The sequence below is a fragment of the Sphaeramia orbicularis genome, chromosome 8, assembly GCF_902148855.1.
Source record: "Sphaeramia orbicularis chromosome 8, fSphaOr1.1, whole genome shotgun sequence".
Taxonomy (NCBI): domain Eukaryota; kingdom Metazoa; phylum Chordata; class Actinopteri; order Kurtiformes; family Apogonidae; genus Sphaeramia; species Sphaeramia orbicularis.
In genome coordinates, this window is record NC_043964.1 from 35,346,534 (window position 1) to 35,369,417 (window position 22,884).

Consider the following 22,884-nt stretch of genomic DNA (forward strand, 5'->3'; position numbering starts at 1 on the left):
CCTTTCTAACTGAGTGTCACAGTAAATAAAGGCATGTCATGGACCTAATACCATCTAGGTGAGTTTAGTGATAAAACACCTTGGTACACATTAGAGATTAAACATGGTAGCTGCTGCCACACAGTGGCTCATTAACCTAAAAACACTGCCACTCATTTGCAACTCCCACCCTTTTCCTCCAAAACCCCAACACACACACAAAGACAAACAGACAAGACTAACTTCAATAAAACACCACATACATTACAAAAAATATTTTTTTATATATAATATGATAACAAAGCACTTCTTCATGGCACTTTGTGATCACCGTGAAGCCTCAGAGGAGGGACAAATGTGACATTGAGCAAGTTCGACAAGCAAACATTCATAATGAACATTGTACAAAGAAACAAGTTACACGATGTGGTGCCAGAACAAATACAGCTTCAGTACAGTGTAGACAACAACATCCATCTTTAAAGGAGACACAACAATGTTTCGGGGGTGCTGCGTTGTGTGTTGCTGTGTGCATCTCTTCTGAGTGAACGACACATGAGAAAAAGGCAAATTGCATGCTGACGAATCTATAACCAATTTAAACATGAGCATAATCCCTCTCATGTCCAGTATGTAGTCTGGTACGGCGATGAAGATGACCATCCGGTGCATGTACAGTACTTTGAGTGAAGTTTCATTGGCCCTGAATTGAATTTACAGACAGACACACAGTGGGCGAGCGCCCTCAAAATGTTGGCTTTATTCTATCTAACTGCAGTACAGATGTGAACAGACGGGATCATTTTAGCTACAATCTGACCGAGAAATTCATAAAGGTGAGGACTGTAAGGCCAAAAGGGGTTCAGTTCACAGCCTGGTAAAACAGGGATGGAAAACAAACTTCACTGCAAAATGCTATATCCACATAAACAGTCATATTGATTCTTCATATAAAACTGATGTTTATCAAGTGCAGAATGAAAATGTGTTGTTTCTGCAGATGGATATAGCATTTTAGACAGGAGCTTCTGTCTTGTAGTTTGACACAACTTTCACCACAAAGACCACAAACATTTTTTTACACGTGACATAAATCTAAATTCACATTTCAGATAAGGGATGGCAGCCGATCCAGATTCACTTTCATTCAGCTAAAAGCCTGGCGGGGAAGAGGAGGACGTCTGCATCTCAGGGTTGGAGTTGGGATTGGCTAGTTGTCATAAGAGAGCAGACTTTTTTTTTTTTCTTTTTTTTTTTTTTTTTTACCTCATTCCCACTCCCTCCCTCCCTTTCCTTCTGTGTTTGTGTCTCTCTCTGCCTGGTGATCGGCGTCAGCTACATGAGGCCACAGCAGCCAGACTTGTGCTTCTGAGACTCGATGTAGTCGTGAATCTGGAACTTGGGCTCATTGGGCTGCTGAGTCGCTCTGTGCTTCAGCTCCCTGATGGTGAGAGAGAGATAGAGACACACGGGAAGATGGATTCAGAGGGGGTGGATGTGTGGGATGGAGCACACAGGGCGAACAAATCAAGAAAATGAGAAGGAAGAGAAATACAGAGAGCAAGAAAAAGTGAGCGAGGCTGAGAAACTGTACTGAGTTTTAATCAAAATGCCTCCAGCATGAATCATTTCTTCTAACTTGCACTTAAACTGCACATTTCATGAAGACATTACATTATCACCTACGTAAATGTATTCCATAGCAGTGGGAACAAGCTGTTCAAACCACCATTCAGACATTTTTAGACACAGCAAACCTGGCCTTTAAATGTGCCTGCTATGACAAGACAAATAAGCTGAAAATGGACAAGATACTGACTTTAACTCTTTAACTCAGTCTTATCTTGGACAAAGAGTTTATTTCCAGACTAGTCAAGACCACATCAGCAGGTGCATCTCTATGTTTCCTGCGCACTGTAACATCATCCCTATGATTTGGAATAAAGTCTTTCCAAACAAACCCCCTTTAGAAGTGATTTCAGTGTTATAGACAGAACTGGTTTGGTCATGTTATACCAGTGGTTCCCAACCTTTTTTGGCTCGTGACTCCATTTTAACATTACAAATTTCTGGTGACCCCAGACATTCAAAACAGAGCCTTTTTTTTTTGGCTAAAATTAATTTGTTTTTGATCATGTAATAGTTGGCTATAATATGCTGCAAATAAACGTTAATTTTACACGACATTTAGGTTATATAATGTAAATTTTTATTAGTGAGTTTAATTTTTTAATTTTTTAAAAAAAAATTTTTTCAATTACTAGAAATTTCAGGTGACCCTACGTGGGGTCCAGACCCTAAGGTTAAAAAACACTGCATTAACTGCTCCCAATCCCCTTTTTAAGTTGTGTGGTACAGTCTCTTCTTTCTCAAACTGATAAAATCTTGCACCACAAACATCTGAAACCAGTGTTCAAGGAGTTAAACTGACATGAGGAGGAAGGAGGGTCTTATTTAGAGGTTCACCTGGGGTCTATATCCACCAGCAGCATCAAAGTTTGCATTGTAATCACGTCGATCCTTTTACAGTGAAACCTTGCCACTTTAGTAAATTTTTTTTTTTTTGTCTTTTTTTTAATCAATTACTAGAAATTTCAGGCGACCCCATTTGAATTCCAGGTGACCCCACGTGGGGTCCCGACCCCAAGGTTGAAAAACACTGTGTTATACCATCCATCCATTATTGTCTGAACCGCTTAGTCTATGTATGGGTCATAGAGGGGTCAGAACCTATCCCAGGTATCTGCATCCAGGTAGAAACTGAACATCTGCTTGTCCCCAGATGCAGTCAGACCGCTGAACTGAATATACTGCCCCCATAGACTCTGAATAGATCATAAGGCTAATGATGTTCATTTTGTCTTCTGTTAATGTAATTATACTTTCCTTTTTTTCAAACAAGGTATAGTTTTTAGATGTTACCTGCTTATGTCCTCATCTCTGCATCGCATATTGAATCTCAGGTGGTTTTTCTGGCGGGCTTGTGTTTTTTCCAACTTTTTCAGTTGTTCATGAATAAGGCTAATGACATTCATTTTGTCTTCTGTTAATGTAATTATACTTTTCTTTTTTTTTTCAGACTGAGATTCAATATGTAATGCAGAGACGAGGACATAAGCAGGTAACATCTAAAAACTATACCTTGTCTGGAAAAAAGAAAAGAATAATTAAACAGGTCAAGCCACTTTACTTCACTGTTGCTGCATACTGTGTAATTTTATACATATTAAGAAGTCATTTTATAATTTTTTATTTGTGCATATTTAATGGTAGTTTTTATTTATACTGTTTATATATGTTATTTTATACTTCATCCTTTTATCTTCTCATACTAGAAAAACAAGACCTGGGTGACTGTATTTCATTCTATCATGTAGTATTGATCGAATGACAATAAAGCTGAGTCTGAGTCTATCTACAGGTGATGATGGGGTTCAACCTGGATGTGTCACCAGTTCATCACAGGGCTGAAATATACAGACCAACAATCATTCACTCTGACATTCACACTTATGGTTGATTTAGATTGACCAATGAACCTATTAAGTGCAGGTCTTTGGCACTGGAATCAAATCTAGGACTTTCTTGTTATGAGGTGCTAGTGCCACACCATGTTGCTCCATGAACTAAAGCATGCACTATTTGAAAAGCCTTTTTCCCTTTGACTGGTGTCGGTGCACTGGAAAAAATCCAAATCTTACCAAGTGTATTTTTCTCATTTCTAGTGAAAATATCTCATCACACTTAAAATTAGACATATGCACCTCAAGACTAACTTTTCAGTGAGATATAAGAACTTATTTTTAGACAAAAGATCTTGAAAATCATATTTCAAGAAACCTTACCAAGATAATTTTCACTTGCTCCATTGGCAGATTTTTTTTTTTGCTTAATTCAAGATTTTTTTGCTTAATTCAAGCTCGGTAAGATTTTGATTTTTTGCAGTGTGTTGCTGTCCATTGTTTTCGACAACCCCTAAAGGTCAGTTTTTTGTCTCTGTCTCGATACACTCTTGTCTTACCCAACATTAGTTGGTTGTTGTGGCATTAATCTTACACAGTTAACAAATATATTTTAAACCATTCTTTAGGGTCTAGAACTAAAAATAAAGTTCTTAACATAGGTTCAGGAACAAAGGTCTGAGTTCATACTATCCATCTCAACCCATCCCTTCTTCTTGTTTCCTTTCCTCCCTTCTTCTCATGACAGAATCTCATCCCTCCGTACATCATGCCTTAGAATCATTCAATAAAATAATTTCTCATAAAATACTACACTGCAAAAATCAAAATCTTGACAAGTGTATTTTTCTCATTTCTAGTCAAAATATCTCATCACACTTAAAATAAGACATAATCACCTAAAGAGTAACTTTTCAGTGAGATATAAGAACTCATTTTTAAACAATAGATCTTGAAAATCTTATTTCAAGAAATCTTACCAAGATAATTTTCACTTGTTTGATTGGCAGATTTTTTTTGCTTGAATTAAGCAAGAAAACAAAAATCTTGAATTAAGCAAAAAATAAATAAATCTTGAATTAAGCAAAAAAAAAAAAAAAAAAAAAAACTCTCCCAATAGAACAAGTGAAAATTATCTTGGTAAGATTTCTTGAAATAAGATTTTCAAGATCTATTGTCTAAAAATAAGTTCTTATATCTCACTGAGAAGTTACCCTTTAGAAGATTATGTCTTATTTTAAGTGATGAGATATTTTGACAAGAAATGAGAAAAATACACTTGGTATCATTTGGATTTTTGCAGTATATGCCATGGTCCTTGTTAATGAGATGCTCATTTACTCCTCTTTAACATGCTGGAGCTTATGGAAGATGTTTCCAGACACTGTAAAGTCACTGTTTTTGTACCAACCTGGTTTACAACAAGAAGGCCTAAGTGTATCATCAATACCACGTCGAAGAACAGCAACAAATACAGCTCAGAGGAGAAGAGCTGGTATTAGCTCAAAGAGTCAACAAAAGACAGAGGCTGTATCTATGCAGAGGATTAAAACACAACCCTTATAAGCAGGACAATAATGTTTAATACACTAGAAGGAAAGAAAGCTGCAGGAAAAGGAACGATATGTTTGTTCAATTTGTAGGAAATGCAATTTCCTTATAGGGGAGGATGTGACTTTTAAAGCATGAAATATTTGTTATTCATTCACAGCAAATAATTAGAAAAGTGTAAGTAATTGGGTTTTTTTTTTTCTTGCTGTGTGTTTTCTGTTGCTTTTGGGTATTTTCACTCACTCAGGCAACAAAGTGATAGAGCCAGGTCTGCTTTCTATTGCTTAATTGAACACATACAGTAGCTCATGGGACATTTACACACAGAATACGCGGGTGTCATTAACATTATATGTAATTATTGTACTGTAGCCTGTTCAGAAAAGCAACATGAACATTCATCTATAAATGGGAATCTGCTGCTCTAGGAAGATTTTTTTTTTCTAAATTGGCAGCAGAGATTTGTTTCCTTTCAGCTATAAAAGTTGTCACTAGTTTAAATTGGGAAATGGAACATGTTTTTAGTTTTCCTTTCAGTTCCTTATAATGGATGGTTTTAGTTACAGTTGAGGATACTTGCAGAAGTCAGCATTCAACACAGGAAATGATTACTAGATACTCTGTATGTGTAAATGTTATATGATGCACCTCTTTAATTCTTAAATTGTCATACAGTCATGACACCCCTATAGAGGACTATTTTTCTGACGTTTCATTTGTGCACAGAGACATAGTGATGTTGCACCAGTGAAAAGAAACTCATACAGGTACTATTGTCATTCCTTAACAGAAAAAAGGGCTCTTTCATCATAATCTACACCAATACCTACAAAATACTTGGATGAGGTTTTCCATAAGTTGTGCTCGATGGATAGTTTTATAAATGACATGATCTTACCTTAGACTTTAACATTTGTGACAACTTTCTGTATCAATAATTCCACATTTGGGCAGATGAAAAGAAGGATAAAATGTTGTATTTCACTTATTGTAATACTTACTTTGCAATGGCATGAAAGGCTAGTTCCACATTGACCCCTGTCTTTGCACTGGTCTCCATAAATGGTACACCATATTCCTGAGATGGAAAAACATTAGAGGAACAAGTATTAAAAGGCTGTTGGGAAACTTTATAATGATACAACAACATATTTATCAGAGCTGTCAAAGCCTATGAAGTCAGTTCATGGAGTTCCTTCACTGATTGATGGTTCCTGTTGGTTTTAAACATTTCTTTTACATTTGAATCTATCCTTACATCGTTTATTATAACACTGTTTGAGCTTCAACATGCCCCGCTTATGTCTGTCAGATTTTGTTTTCAATCCCAAAGGCTTTTCTAAAAGATGCTCCTCAAACTTCTAGTTATTTTTAGTGTGATTGGATATCAGATATTGGCTTCTGTTCATGAATAAATACAGTCAGGTCCTCCAGTACTTGGACAGTGATACAGTTTTTCTAACTAGGTCTCAGTTCCAGAACAGTTAATGCAATATTTTTGTTAAAATTCTTGATTTAAAGCTGAAAGTCCACACTTCAATCACATCTTGTTTCATTTCAGATCCACTGTGGCGGTGTACAGAGGCACAATGACAATATTTGTGTCACTGTCCAAATATATATTGATTTATTTTTGATATGAAGTTTTCCTCAGACATTTATTCTAATTTCTCCAGATACTGTGTGTGGTCAGATTTGCCTTATTCATTACTCACTATTCTCATTCTCATTTGTTTGTTTATTTCGAGCATTTACAGAATACATGCAAATTCAAACCCCCCCCCCCCCAAAAAAAAAAAAAAAAAATCATTCATCTATACTCGAAAAGGAGTGGGAAGAAGAAAAACTTACTTAATCCCACCTCCATTGTCATCATCAAATAACTTAACATAATAACATTTTAAATACTCACTCCTGTCCTTTGACTTCAAGCCAGAACCATGAACAAAATAGAACAAAATAGGCCTATACCAAATTAGAATAAACTCATTTGACAGTATTTACATTGCATAACCAAATTGTGTGTAAAAAAAAAAAAAAAAAGAAACAAAGTACATTCTTGGTGGTGTTACCACAGGTAACAGTTAACAGTCAACTTGCATGATAATAATTACATACCAACAATGGCAAAAACAAAAAACTGCAATACCACAAGTGGTAAAGAACAGCAATAATTACATACCAACAATGGTAAGAAAAAAAAACAGAAAACTACAATAGCACTAATGGTAAAGGGCAGCACATACCAGCAATGGTAAGAGGAATACCAGATGGTAATGGACAACACATACCAACTAGACAAAAGTCAATTTCTATACAACAGTCTGTTCATAAAAACTCCAAAATGTCTCTAATTAGCAAAGATAGAGTTCTTTGTACTGCATTTTAACTTGTAAGTATAAACTTTCTATCAGTTTTCTTCTACTGCTTGATGCATCATTTATGTTAGTACGATTCCTGACATTTAAGTAAAGAAATGTGTCTTCATAAGCCTTTTCTTTGCTTTTAACCTGTTCTAACCTTCTAACAAATTGTTCCAGCTATTCTATAATTCTGCAGGAAACAAAGCTGTCAGACATTGTACCTTGGCCAGCTTCTCTCCTTCCTCTGTCTTCACAACCCTCTCTGCAGCCATGTCCGACTGTAAGACAGCAGTGGGCAGAGAAAATATAAGTCATCACAGCGGAGGTGAAAGGTCTCAGATTCACCATCCCTTTTAGCTACAGTGATGCACCATCATGTCAGTCTGCGAAGCCACATCTACTTCAGACTGATGAGCTGTCACAGAGTCCACCTCCAGCAGGAGAGCAGCACTCCCACAGACTGATGCCGCCAGTCCTGCCGCTCTCACAGCAAATGATCAGAGCCGCTGCCGTGTGACATCTACGACCCCAGAGAAGGGTGAATCCTCCCTCAGCCACCAGAGGGAGCTTTCTGACATATTAGTAATGACTGCTGGTGGCTTTTTCATCACCAGCAGCTCTGAAGAGAAAATAGTTTCATGCAACGGAAGCTTCAAGCAAGAAATTTACGTGTTTTAAATCCGTCTTGGTTGTTGGGTGATTGGTAAACTTTATTACACAGAGAATAAATGCACGGATGCATAATCTGTCTGGCAATTATTATATAAATAGACTGTTATTTTTACTGCTGGGATATTCTTGTTACACATGAGTGTGTACACAAAAACAAACCAGCGAAGACACACACAAAAAAAACACGATTACAAATGCATTTCCCTTTTAAATGTGAAAATAAGCGAGTAAATCCGTTGCATTCATGCATGTGCTGTGCAGTGGAGTCACTTTCTGGCTTTCAAGCTTCCACATGTCTGTGTCAGTGTGATAAGAGTGTGTTAAAACTGTGCTAAGGGAACAGTTATCCTCCTGATCTTTTTATGTAATGCAAAAAAAAAAAGGAAGCTTTGCTCACCTTGTTGCCGAGCAACATGATGACCACATCCTTCTGGGCATAGTCATGTATTTCAGTCAGCCAAGCCTTTAAAAGTACAACAGACAGACAGACAGTGAGGAAAGAGTACTGCTCTATAAACAAAACAAATACCACTACGTAAAAAGTTGAGTGTTTTTCCCTCCCTTCCTCGTAAGCTGTGTATTATTACCGTCCTCCAATCAATCATGGTGAGCCTGAGTCACTCTTATCCTTGAACACTTTTATTGCTTTTCATTAGTGAAACTGGGAACTGTGTAACCAAGCAAACGATAACATCACATCATTTACAAAAGGGGCTGCGAGAAAATGTGGGAAGCCTTTATAGTACTTTGCATGTAAATAGTTAGAGTGAAGCGTTCAGCCTGAGAGGTTTAGGAGGAGGAAGTGAAAATGAAGAGAGAGCGAGACAGTGAAAGAGTAAGGAGAGAAAGAAAGAAAGGGAAAAGTCATTTGAGACAGTCATACCCTGATATTGTCAAACGACGGCTTGCTGGTGATATCATACAGCAGAAGTAACGCTGTAAAAAGAAAGAGAGGAGCAGTTTGGTTGCACCTTTATTGTTGTTTGTGCACCGCCTTATGCAACACACACATCAACACCTACACACACTTTCTACACATTTTAATAAAAGGTGCATATCTCAACCTCAAGGTTATTCCCTTCCCTTGGCTGCATGACTTCTTCCTACACACACAAACACATAAAGCATGAGGAAGTGGAACAGAAAAAGTAAAGGTTACCCTGGGCATCTCTGTAGTAGGCGTGCGTTACGCTGCGGAATCTCTCTTGGCCAGCTGTATCCCAGATCTGCGTACAAAAAAAACCACATAATTACACAGCAGCTAACGTGGGAAAAGTGAAAATCCTGAACAATCCTCGCTGCAAATCCTGCACAGCCAACGACTAAAGTGGAAACATGACATTATAGACTCGTGGTGATGCGGAGAGCCATTTTTGGAATTAATCACAGGATTTTAGTATGTGTAAGAGAAGCTGTAGATTTACTAGAGCTAACAGAGGAATGTAATTCTGGCACCTCCCACTCAGTGTTGAATGAACAGGTTGTGATGATAGACGGCTGTTTGCCTTAGATTAATAGTAAGATCACACATAACCCTTTAGCTCGGGTTCTCACACAAATAAGGTGAGTGTCAATGAAATAAATGATGCATAATCTGCAGGATTATTATCAAGTAGGTGTCATCATCATCATTATCAGGCTTCAACAGTGTAAAATACAGTTAAAATAGGTTCATAATTAAATCAAACATTAAATAAAACACCAAAAAAAATCATATCAAACAATTAGTGGAGAAAGAGGGGATTTATTTTTGAGATGGTGCTGTATTTTGTTCCATGATGCTAAAATTAAAAGCAGATGTACCAAGTTTAGACAGAACATGTGGAACACTGAGCAAGATGAGAACGTTACAGCGGATCTGATAAAACCCATGAGTACAATGATGCAGATCTGACAGGTGTAGAGTCATTCTGTGGGACTTGGAAGATCTACTTTTATGTGCTATGCTCCGACTAACAGTGCAGTAGAGTTATGGATTACCTGTTTTTTTTATTATTATAATTATTACTATCTTTTGTATATCTTTTTAAGTTGCTTTTATGTTTTTAGTGTCTTATGTTGCTGCCATTCTGACCAGGACTCCCTCTTGTATCTCAGTGGATAAATACAGGAAAAATAACCAATTAATTACAAAAATAAATACAATTGCAATGCAGTTGTAAAGAATTACAGTTACTGATCTAAACATTGGTGATTACATCTGCATATGATCTTAGTAAAAACAAAATGGTTAACATATATGTAGAGGCCTGACACACATTCCACTACTAAAAATTCAATAATATTTTAGGATTTTTCAGCTTTGTTGCTCAGTTTAAAACATATTTTTGAAGGTAATCAAAAGAAAATCAACATAATGAGTTACAAAAATTAAATAAGAACAATAGTTACATTACCTAACAAGATAGCTAGTAGTTTTACCATGCTTAACCCTATAAAACCATTTGTATCATATTTGCTACACCAGATTCTGAGACTTCTATCTTATCAACAAGATCAATACTTTCTTTAAAAACTTGTTGTATGACCCAATACGTGTTTTCTGCCCCCTGGTGGATCATCACCCCACTACAGCCAGTGGAAAGGCTTTTTTTTTTTTTTTTTTTGCCCTTATCAATATGGTTGTTGACATTAAATCATCCAACACACATTTTGCAGGAAACTCTTTGTTAAGAAGAACATTTAATATAAATTATGGTGCCATTCAAGGGAAATAAAAAGGCTGTAAAAATTTTAATGTAAACCCCCCGCCCCCCCCCAAAAAACAAAAAAAACTAGCTAAAATGTTGTATATTTTCAAAATGTTACAAGTAAAATGTATTTTTGTATCTAAAGTTAATGTTGTTGTGAGCAAAAAGCTGCCAAAAATACCCAGTGTATCGAATGTGATACAAAAACTATATCATTAACAAAATGATGTGGCAAAATGTTTTGTTTGGATTATATTAAAAGGACTAATAAACATTTCAGTTCCAAAAAATTTTGTGGCTGGTTTTTAATGGGTCACATTTTACAGGGTTAATATACTTATAATACTTACTTAATATATTTTCTGGTTAAGAAAAGTAACACTGCTGACACTTCGAATTTTACAAAACATCCTGAAAATCCACTCACTTTCCATCTGTATCTGCATTGACTGATTTTTATATTAAATATGGATCATTACTGAACTGTATTTTTACCACTTTGTGTCTGGTGTAAATGGATGTGTCCTTACCTGCAGTTTAACTTTGAGGTTGTCGACATCCACCACTTTATTCTAGGAAAACACAAAGAGTGGTGAGAGGCTGACACTCCTCCATATGCTTAAGACACTGGAGGGCTGCACAGAAACGAATGACAAAACACCACAGCAGACTACAAAAGCTCATACACTCAGCATGTGGTATAAGAAACAAGACAACTAAAAGTGGCTTTGAATGCTGGCAGAGAAAGTAATTTGCAACACCCACATAACAACAAGGTCCTGGGATTAGACTTAATTACACAACTGTGAGAAACACGACTGGCAGCATAACAACAGACTCCCCCGTTAATTTCCTGCAGCCCTGTGGGGGTGCCCTCTGATTTCCTGTAAAGAAAAGATTGGCCAAAAATAGTTTGAGGCACCCCAGCTAAAAAGAGATGATGTGACAGATGAATGTAATGTGCACTGGCAAAAAAAAAAAAGAAAAACTCCTAAGGGGAATTAAGAGATAGGAAGAGGGGGAAAGGTTATAATTTTTGAGCAAACAGGCAACATTTTAACATGATTGCTCAGACACGGGCAAAAGCAGAGATTCTTCCACACTGCTGAACGTGGGCACGGTGGTATTTTGGGAGTGTGTTGTGTTATCATGACCAGATACAGCAACAAGCGCAAAAGTATTTCAACCTTAGAAAGGCAGAAAAAACCCGACATCAAAGCGAGTGAAACCAAGTAGAAGGAAGTGTGACCAACAAATGTTCAGCAGCACTTCCTTGAGCGTTTCAAAACTTCATATCAGTGACAGGTCATCGCAGACACAGCATTTCCTGCGAAAACATGCTTGCAAGGAAATGCAAGTGGAACAACACAGAAACAACTGAAACCTCAGCGATATGTGCAAAGAAAGCAGTCAAAGGCAGATAGAGCCGCCACCTGCTGAATCCTCTGCCTTGGCAGAATGGACATGGTTCAACCCCTGCATTAGTTGCCATGGGTTTCCATTTTTTCCCCCAATTATGACGTGAGAGGAGCCTGCATGCTGAGTAACTGCTACAAGGAAGCATGCCGAAAATAGACCGGCCATGTTACAAGCTGCCACAACAGCCTGGCTGTCTATCCATGCAAAGAGGACAACCTCAGCATATTGACTCAACTGCTTCACTCAGACTAATCTTGAATCCTGAGCAGCTTTCTCATAATCTCAAGCAAAGGAAAACAGAAAAGGACAGCCAATCATCTTTACTCAAGGTATCTGTGGACATTCAGAGGCATTTCACCTCAGGGCAAAGTAGTATGGCACAGAAACAACTAGGTTTCCAATTAAAACAATAAAGCATTCTCTAATATAAAGCAATCAGTACAATGTAATGAATTTCTCAAATCCCTGCGGGCTACAGTGACTGTTGAGTGGAAGACAAATAAAACATTCATGCTCTTAGACAGTATCTGTACCTGTCAGACTTCCATTAAGCTCCGCAATGTAAACACCACTTTTTAAAGAACAGAGTCTAGATAATGCAACACAGTTTCCTTCCTGAACCATGCACTCCTGCTTGAATTGCCATTAGTGTGAGTGTTTTGCTTTAACTGGCGGGAAACAGGAGGTTGGGGGGAATCCAGACCACTCAGTCTTAACTGTCTATATTCAGTAGAGGATGATATACAGGAGACATCTGCTCCAGATTCAGCGACAGTCACTGTGTGGGTTTGTCTTTGTGTGCAGGAGGTATATGTGATGAGGTAGGAGCTCGTCTGTCAGCAGTGTGACTCCTCAAGGACCGAGTTGAGCTGCAGCCAATCTTTCCAGGAGACAGGGACGTGGGCAGGCATCTGCCAAGACATTTATGAAGTCGTCCACAGCGCCTAGCAGCACAAGTGGTCTGTGAACTTGACTGATTGGTGAGAGGATTTGTACATTTGGTGCTATGATCACAGAATGATGAAGTGTTCGGTGTGGAGATAAGGCGATAATTGGGCCGATGTCACTCTAACAAGTGGATCACTTGTTTCCTTGTGAATATCGTTGGATTGCTTTTGCAATGAAAACATTTCCCTATCGAAGCACCGGGAATACAACACAAATGACACAGATATAATGAACAACATAATGACTCATTCTGTGAGTCTGGGACTGTTCAGCAGGGACTCTCTCACCCTAAAGTCTATTCCAACGGTGGCTATAAAGTTGCCTCCCAGAAATGCCCCGTCTTTAAAGCGCACCAAGACGCACGTCTTCCCCACAGCTGAGTCTCCCAGCAGCATCACCTAGAGCAAATCCATGACCAGAGAGAAGGACAACAGGTTACAGCCAGCCAAGAAAATAACTGACAGCTTGTGCAAAAATCTAGGATAGCAACTACAATTACCCCCAGGGAAGTGTTACATAAATTATTTTGCAATTTGCAAACAGTGAGTAGAACATTTCACAGCTGGAATCATGTTCCAGTCAGATGATGTTATTGTGCAATGTCAGGTTTCACTTCATGTTACCTCAGGTTTTTAATCAGGTCACTCAAATGTCAAACATTTGAGGCAAATAACAGCTACAGGATGTTGTGATGCTCTGTCAGCCAAACGGCCACCACCATGTGACACTCTGTCAATATTGGAGAGGGCATTCAAGACTTTGACAGTCAATTTGTAATTTCACCTTCATGTTTTTTTTCAGAGTGCATCCATCTATGAAACTAATCAATATAATTACAATAACAGGATGTGTAATCATACACAGCAGAGAGCATCAAGCCATGCAAAACCTAAAACGTTATTCACAAGGTTTCTGTGGTTTGACACTGAGTCACAGATGTATTAGCATAAAGGGTGAATTCTAGTGACTGATAGAAATGGAACTTTTTATCTTATCTGTTGGTCTTTATGGAGCCCCGGTCTGCACAGGTGTGTCTGTTTAGACAGTTGCTTTAATAAATATTTAATGAGAGGGTTAGTAAGAAGCAACAAGTCCACCCTCAGTAAATATTTGCATATCAGTAAGGGTAGATGGAGCGACCTGGAGAGCTTGAAAGCCCCAGAGAGACTACTTAAAATCCAAATGAAAGCATCAGTATACAAACACTACCACGGCCTGTTAAACTGTTGAGGATGAGGATGAATAAAGACAGGCTGATCACAAGTGTTAAAGCTTCTCACTGCACATTCCCAAGATGGGAAGAGTCAACATTCATCTGGTTGCAGCTGCAGGTCCAAATGTACAGTAAATCTACACACCTGTTCCACCAGCAGAACCACAAAGAAAAAAAAAATCAACATACACACACATGACAAGACGGAAATACACACCTTGAAGGCAATATCATAATACTCGTTAATAGAAGCGCATCTCTCCAATACATATTTTGACGTTCCGTTTTTAGTCTGCTTGTCCGTCAACGATGTCTTTCTTGTTGACATCGCAATGATAAACAAAAGCAAAACAGATCCAAACCAGTTATTTCCCAGAGATGTTGTCCAAGAAAGACGCGCACTGGTGTGTGTATGTGTGTGTGTGTGTGTGTGTGTGTATGTGTGAGTGTGTGACTGTGTGTGTGTGTGTGTGTGTGTGTGTGTGTGAGTGTGTGTGAATGTGTGTCAGATCTCCGCCACTCAGTCCCGGTCTCCGCCAGCCTCCAGCCCCTGTGCGCGCATACTGCGTGTGGCCGCGAAATGATCACCGTGCGCTTCCAAAAAAGAAAAATCACACCTTGATAATATCACAGAAGCGAAGGGTCACAAGTTGAGAACAAGAAGAAGAAGAAGAAGAACAAGCAGTGGCTCTCCACATCTACACCCACCGGTCAGGGAAGCTGTAATGACACACAGGCGGAAACATTTCTCTGATTTTGCAGAGCGCGGAGCGGTGCATCCTCGCGTGGGCAGATGATTAACTGAGTATGGAAGGACGTCGACAGCTCTAGCTTTGCATTTTTTCCCCCTTTTTTTTCTCCTTTATGAGTGGAAGATCAGTCTATTAGGATGGGCTGATGTTGTACCCGAACAGCTGCAGGGGTCAAGCGCGCCGATGGCTGACTCATCCGCTACAGGTGGTGGTCGATCTTTGGGAGGGTCAACCAAGACACAAGGAAGAGAGGAGAGGGTGAACTATGACCTTTTAGATCAAATATAGCTACCACATTTTATCCGAAATTCACCCCTTTTCTTTTAAAAATAAAGTTAAAAGTGGAAATAAATGGTGCGTAAAAGCGTTGGACACACCATATCCAAATAAATAAAATTATATTCAACCTGTTTGATATTATAACCAATTAGGACTTATCTTTTCCTGGTTTAATAGCTTTTTTTCCTTCATTTTATTTTTTTGGCACTGACCAGCTGTCCTTGTCAAAAACAGATGATACTATAAGCCTAATCCTTTCATTTAATTACCATGTCATACATGTCTAAAATGGTTTCACCAGGACTCCCAACCACATCTGAAAGGGAGTCTTTTTCTGCGGTGTTTGTCTCCCCCCAGTGCCCAAGTCAAGTCAAAGAACGTCTCCATACTCCACTTTGGTGACAGGAAGGGGGAAAAAAATAAAATAAAATGACACATGGGCAGATATCCTTCATGTTACATAACTGATATGAAATCTCTTGTTCATCTCTCTGTGTCAGTGGCAGCTGCAGGCAACATCTCACCCATTGGCTTTGACTGAGGCAACTATTAATATAAGGACAAATCATTTATTAGCATCACAGGCGGCTTCAATGGATGAGTGGTTTAATTTTATTCTGGGTTGGAAAGAGAAAAGAGAGAGAGAGAGGGAGAGAGAGAGTGATTCCGTCCTCAGAATGAACAAAGAGGATGTAAAAGCCTTATCAGTAAGAGGTGAAAATCTATTCCAAGTCAACAAATGTTCATGAGACAGCAGAAGCAAACGCTGGATAAATTTTCACCTTGTGCATTTAAGGCATTTTATTCAGATGATCTTTGCCAAGCGTCAAAGTGATACCTGCAGACTGCAACACAAAAATTATCAAAGAGTATTTGCAGGCGCTGTCACATCCTTGGCTTTAAATCCAGTAGACGTATGCACCAGTATATATATATATATATAAATATATATTTTTTTCTGTTATGCATTTTTCTTTTAGGGTTTTAGACATTGAATCATACAGCACTGGGGAACTTATGCTAATGTGAAATGGCAAAGCCAATTTTATACACTGATCACTGTTTTTTTTTTTTTTTTGCCTGCTTTATGCTGCTCTAATGGCAATGACACAAAGCCAAAGCTATCACTGTCACCACAGAAAAATATGATGCACTCAGTGAGCCACACATCTTTTCTGTTTGTTCCTCTTCCCTTTGACTTATATATGTCACATAGCATAAAATCGGCCTTGTTTAAAACAGCTTTGTTACAAATATCCAGCAGCAAACAGCCAGCTGCCGTGACATTCATTAGTAGCACTGACTTCACAGTAATTTAATCATAGCATTGGCATCATCAACCACAATGATACACCCATATCAAGCCATATTCTACAGAGTGTTAAGGATCTTAATGAATGCAGTGAGAAGATGCAACATCCCACACTGGAGAACACCACTGATTCATGCTGCACTTCACTGACACACTCAGGGAGCCAAACACCCCTCAGCAGAGAAACAGAGAAGATTTGCTTCCCTGTTATATCACGGTTGCCGTACAAACAGCCTATCGCGGTGACATGTCTTGTCATTGCTTGGGTGAAGTCAACGGCGTAACAGGGTGGAGGAGGGAGAGAAAAAAACACAGCAAGAACAGAAATGGGTGAGCGTTGCAAAAACAAAATCTGGATGGGCAGGCTGGTGGAGGACACAGAGTGCACTCACTGTGAAGCCAATGCCAACGGTGGCAGTGAAGGACCCTGGGATAAACTTGCCCTGGTCGAACTGAACCAGCAAAGAGGTCTTGCCCACTCCACTGTCACCCACAAGGATGGTCTGCAGAGAGAGAGAGAGAGAGAGAGAGAGAGAGAGAGAGAGAGAGAGAGAGAGAGAGAGAAAAAAAACATGCAGCATCATGTATCCAGGCCTTTTCCTTATCGGCTCTAACCGGAGGCCAGTACATAGTGTAGGTTACTGTACATGATCATGTGCTCTGTAATGAAATGTGACAGCTGGAGGTTAATGTGCAGTGGTAAACTGTGGATGGGCCGTGGAATGTGAGGGTTATGGCTGTGCATCAGGGATGGCTGCTCACATATCAGCCTTCTGCTTTGGATCTTGTGCCCACGGACTGTATTTTAACATGAGCACTTTGACCAAACATTTTTATTTCTTTGCACAAATGTCCAGGCTGAGACTCGATGCTTGTTCATTCTCATGAGGTAAGGCATGTTCATATATATGGCACATAAAAAAAAGAGGACCCAGGATGGAATTAAAAACAGAGCGCTTAAGCCACAAAAGAGCAAACTATTAGAAAAACAAAACCAGAACCAAATTATATCATAAAAATATATATCAAAATGACTAAAAAAGGATATACAATAACAGTGCAATAAGAATTCATTAAGATTTGCAATTCGATGAGAAGTAAGTTATAGAGTTAATTGATAGGCCCATGAAAGACATGTGACATGTTCTCCATGTTTATTCTGGACTTTACTAACTGACACGAGTCCATAGACCTAAGAGTCCTCAATCCATGGATTGAGTGTAATATTTAGAGATGTATTTATCAGTTCATTCTTGATTTCCTCATAATTTTACCCCACTTTTCTTCATCCTCTAACCATTTTTCTGTGCTGGATAATATATTCTCATACAATTTTTACATTATAAACTAGAAAAGCACTCGGAGAGCCAAGGCCAGTACCAACATTTCCTGAAAATTTCATCAAAACCCGTCCATAATTTTTGAGTTTATCTTGCTAACAGACAGACAGACAGACAGACAAACAAACAAACAAACAAACAAACAAACAAACCCCAATGAAAACATAACCTCCTTGGCAGAGGTAATTATCAGGCATCCAAAATAAATAAATAAAATAATGAAGAAATAAAGTAATCAGTTACAAGGTATAGTTTGGTAATAAGTGAGAGATCTGTATTAACAGATTATAATGCAGGGATATTGGACACATCTAATTGAACTTATGGTTTTTGTATAACCAGCTCAAACTATACTTTTTTTTTTTTTTTTTTTTTTTTTTACAATATCCACATGAACAAACCTACTGTAAAATGTCATGTAAATGAAGCTATGGATACTGTGAAGCAGAAATACTCATGCTTACATACATCCACACATAAACACAAACGTAGTTGTCAGTTTTTAGTCATTATTTTTTGCACTGTGACCATAGAATATAAAATATTATAATTTCATCATGTATCTATAGAAGGCTTTCATTACTAAAAAGTTAAATAAAGTATCTGTTTCTTATTTATCATCACTCATTTGCATCTTTGGTTATTGTCTTATTTGTGTCTGTGTCACCTGCACAATTTATTGTATTTTAATATTATTTTTTTCTTACTTTCTTGTTATATGTTGCAAATAAATAAAATGAATGTTTGTTTTAGTAGAAAAAATATCGATACAATATGACAAAATCTAATATAAAAATGCAAAGCTACGTCATTAAAATCAAATAAATTCTCCAAACTTTTAATTTTCCACATCAATTTAATATTTGCTAAAACAACTGATCTAAAAAGTTTCATAACTGTTGAACAAGTAATCCCATCAGTACCTAAAATGTAGTTTCACAGCGTTTCAGTGACATCAAAAATGACCCATTTGGACGTTCAGAGGCTCTGTAGTGAACGTGGAAAACATACATGAACAAACTACTATGCATGTAAACAAGATGACACCTATAAGGATCAGATTTATTTGTCCGATACCTCCCACAGATGACTGATTAGCCTGAGAGTCTTCCTTAGTCCATTTTTGGTTGGTACTAACTACTGCAGACCTGTAGTTGTGCAGATGCTCTGACCCAGTCATCACCGTTACAGTATGGACCTGGTTAACCTATAAAGACCCAAACATCCACTGGTGACCAAAACCATTTACTGATCTAAAATGTTTAATAGCCATTGGTCCACTAATCCTTTCAATACATGTAAATAATTGGTGTAAAATACAGTTTGTCATCTTTTCATGGTCATCAGATATGACCCATTTGGACTTTCAAAGGCTCCGTAGTGAACGTAAACACCATCATCTACAGCACAGGTGTCAAACTTGCAGCCCGGGGGCCAAAACCGGCCCCCCAGAGGTTCCAATCTGGCCCGTGGGATGAATTTGCAAAGCACAAGTTAGGGCATCAAACTCAAAAATAATATCATAAAACCTATAAATAATGACAACACCATTTTTTTCTCTTTGATTTAATGCAAAAACCATTAAATTATGAAAATGTTTACATTTGCAAACTATCCTTTAACAATAAAATGTGAATAACCTGAACAAATATGAACAACCTGAAATGTCTAAAGAAAATCAAGTGCAATTTTAGCAATATTCTGCCAGTTACAAAATGTTTTGTGCCTTTGCAGATCTGATCTGTTATGCATATGTATAAATGATAAGTTGAGGCATAATATTGATAAAATTGTACTTAAATTTCTTTACAAATTTAATTTTTTTTCAGGTTATTCACATCCATTTTGTTTGGATAGTTTGTAAACGGAAATGTTGGCGTAATTGAACGTCATTTTTTGCACTAAAACAATTTGGAGTTGTCATTATTTATTGGTTATCATGCTATTATTTTACTGGTCCGGCCCACTTCAGATTAAATTGGGCCGACTGTGGCCCCTGGAAGAAAATGAGTTTGACACCCTTGTTCTACAGCATTGATTCACCAGTAAAACCCATGGAGTTTAACCAATGACACTGGATGGAGAGAATTATTTTACATTTAATTATTGATATCGCTGCTGAAAAAGTCACTTTTTCTTCAGTTTTCTCTGTTTTTGATATAATAACCCTTAACTTTAATCAGAGCTTTTAATGAACATCCACATGATCAGTAAATTTAATTTAACCAATAAAGACCCAGTGCACTTTTATATCAGTTCCCAAATTAAATTTTCTCTGTATATAACCTTTCATAAATGATTTATCACCATTTATTTACTATATTATCCTCTGCATTTTCTATTTTATCAGTATAAATTAGATATTTTCCTGTATTTTATTCACTGATCATGTAAATGTTCATAAAAGCCCAGATTAAAGTTAAAGGTTATTATATCAAAAGCAGAGAAAAATGCAGAAAAAGTGACTTTTTCAGTCAAATCTATCATTAACTGAACATGAACCAAGTGTGTCCATCCACTGTCATTGAGCCAACTCCATGGGTTTTACTGGTGAATCGATGTTGTAGAAGATGACGGTGTTTCCACGTTCACTACGGAGCCTCTGCACGTCCAAATGGATCATGTCTGATGACCATGAAAAGGTGACAAACTGTATTTTACACCAATTATTTACATGAATTGGTAGGATTAATGGATCGACAGGTTTTAAACAGTTTAGATCAGTAGAGGTTTTTGGTTGGTGTTGGATGTTTGGGTCTTTATGGGTTAAGAAATGACATGATTTTCCCCCCCAAAAAAAACAAAAAAAAATGCAAAAATACAGAGGTTAATATTATAAATAAACTAGAAGCACTCAGAGAGCGCAGACCTCCACCAAGGCTGATCAGTGGCCCCCCCCGTGGGCCCCCCCACGCCAAGGAGGTTATGTTTTTGCCAGGGTTTGTTTGTTTGTCTGTCTGTCTGTTTGTCTGTCCGTTAGTGTGCAACATAACTCAAAAAGTTATGGACAGATTTTAATGAAATTTTCAGGGTTTGTTGGAAATGGGCCCCCCCGTGGGCCCCCCCACCCCCGATCACCACCAAAATTTAATCATTTCTTCCTTATCCCATTTCCAACAAACCCTGAAAATTTCATCAAAATCTGTCCATAACTTTTTGAGTTATGTTGCACACTAACGGACAGACAAACAGACAGAGACAAACAAACAAACAAACCCTGGCAAAAACATAACCTCCTTGGCGGAGGTAATGATGATAAATCACTAAAGAAAAACTAAATACATAGAAAAATGTTTTAGAGCTGACACAAAAGTAACATTGGGTCTTTATGGGTTAAAGTCACTCCTTGTGTTCCTTATGTTGCTCATTTTGCTGCTTCAAGGACTAAATGTTCACTGGCTGCCTAATATATGCAACCCAGTGAAAGATACTGGAATAAACAATATGAATACCACTTCCGTCAGTGTATAGGTTAGAGTAGTTTCAACTCAGCTACAGTACATACATGTATATGAAAAACCTATATCATGCAGGAAATTAAAATGCAAACCCACGTGCTTCTCAGAGCACTAATGTCTTGTGCTGTCACACTTTCATGTGTCCAAACCCCTCTGTTCCTCTGTCACACATGCTCAATAAACGTCACACATTAATAAGAACACCAACAGCCAAGGATGGTGGGATAAGCATCAGTTCTCACGGCCGAGGGTCATGCGTCGTCCCTTTGGGGATCTGCTGATATGACACCACAGAGCTGGATGTTGGCATTAATTTGGCCTTGTCGCCATGGTTATTGTCTCCGTAGGGGTTCGTGTGTCCAGCCCGGAGCTTCTTGGCAGCAGATTCTTGCCTCTTTTGTTGACATTTATCACCAGCCCTCCTCAGCAGGCAAACGGGTTGTGCTGCCTGCTTTTTATCTGCAGTCCAAGAGAGACCACAGCATGGAGTATAACATCATATCAACATAAACACAGCAGCTGGATCAACTGGAGGTGTCAGTGTCTTGTAAAAATAAATAATGTTTAGGCAAACTTTAATGTCTTTCAATTACATATACTGTAAATCGAGATAATACTGTCGCTAATTAAATAGGATGGCTGTGAGAGAGTGAAGTCCACTAAATTCTTAGGCATACACAGCAAAAAATAAACTGGAAAAAAAAAAAGGCAAAATCTGTTATTTAATTTTTAAAGTTGAGGCAGTTCCTTCCATTGACAGCTCTTTCATCCCCATATAAAGCCTCTGTTTGAGCCTCTTATACACTCACAGTCGATGAAAACTTTGAGACCATATTCATTCATTCATTCATTCATTCATTTTCTGAACCCGCTTTATCCTCACTAGGGTCACGGGGGTCACTTGGAGCCTATCCCAGCTACATAGGGGCGAAGGCGGGGTACACCCTGGACAAGTCGCCAGTTCATCGCAGGGCTGACATACAGAGACAAACAATCATTCACACCTATGGGCAATTTAGATTAACTAATTAACCTATTAGTGCATGTCTTTGGATGGTGGGAGGAAGCCGGAGTACCCGGAGAGAACCCACGCAGACATGGGGAGAACATGCAAACTCCACACAGAAAGGTCCCACCCCCTGTCGACTGGTGTTGGAATCAAACCCAGGACCTTCTTGCTGTGAGGCACGAGTGCTAACCACTGCACCACCGTGTCGCCCTGAGACCATTTTTTTTTTTTTTTTTTAAATAAAAAAATTAACTGATTAATTAATTTAAAAAAAAAAAAATTATGTCGAAAAAAAAAAAAACAGAGACCATATTTTTTGACATAATTTTTATTTTGAAACCCTAAACAGGAATTTTTTTTAATATGAATCATTTGTTTAGGATATTGGCATACAGAAACAAAAATCTAAAGTTTCAAGAATAATTTCAAAACAAAAAA

General features: G+C 38.1%; 1 protein-coding gene across 3 annotated transcripts in view; it reads right to left on the reverse strand.

The window, feature by feature from the left end:
• Window positions 1–239: 239 nt before the first annotated feature.
• Window positions 240–22,884, reverse strand: part of LOC115424924 (ras-related protein Rab-37) — a 30,174-nt gene continuing 7,529 nt past the window's right edge. Inside the window, exons 2-10 of one of the 3 annotated variants that reach the window (XM_030142321.1) lie at window positions 17,032–17,142; window positions 13,371–13,481; window positions 11,247–11,288; window positions 9,186–9,252; window positions 8,910–8,962; window positions 8,424–8,489; window positions 7,576–7,632; window positions 5,993–6,069; window positions 240–1,420 (exon numbers count right to left, since the gene is read on the reverse strand). In XM_030142321.1, the coding sequence (XP_029998181.1) occupies window positions 1,315–1,420; window positions 5,993–6,069; window positions 7,576–7,632; window positions 8,424–8,489; window positions 8,910–8,962; window positions 9,186–9,252; window positions 11,247–11,288; window positions 13,371–13,481; window positions 17,032–17,142 (690 nt within the window). In that variant the 3' untranslated portion in view covers window positions 240–1,314. Of the gene's footprint in view, window positions 1,421–5,992; window positions 6,070–7,575; window positions 7,633–8,423; window positions 8,490–8,909; window positions 8,963–9,185; window positions 9,253–11,246; window positions 11,289–13,370; window positions 13,482–14,513; window positions 15,206–17,031; window positions 17,143–22,884 lie in introns of those variants that run through there. The other 2 variants (XM_030142323.1, XM_030142322.1) reach the window with 2 other exon arrangements.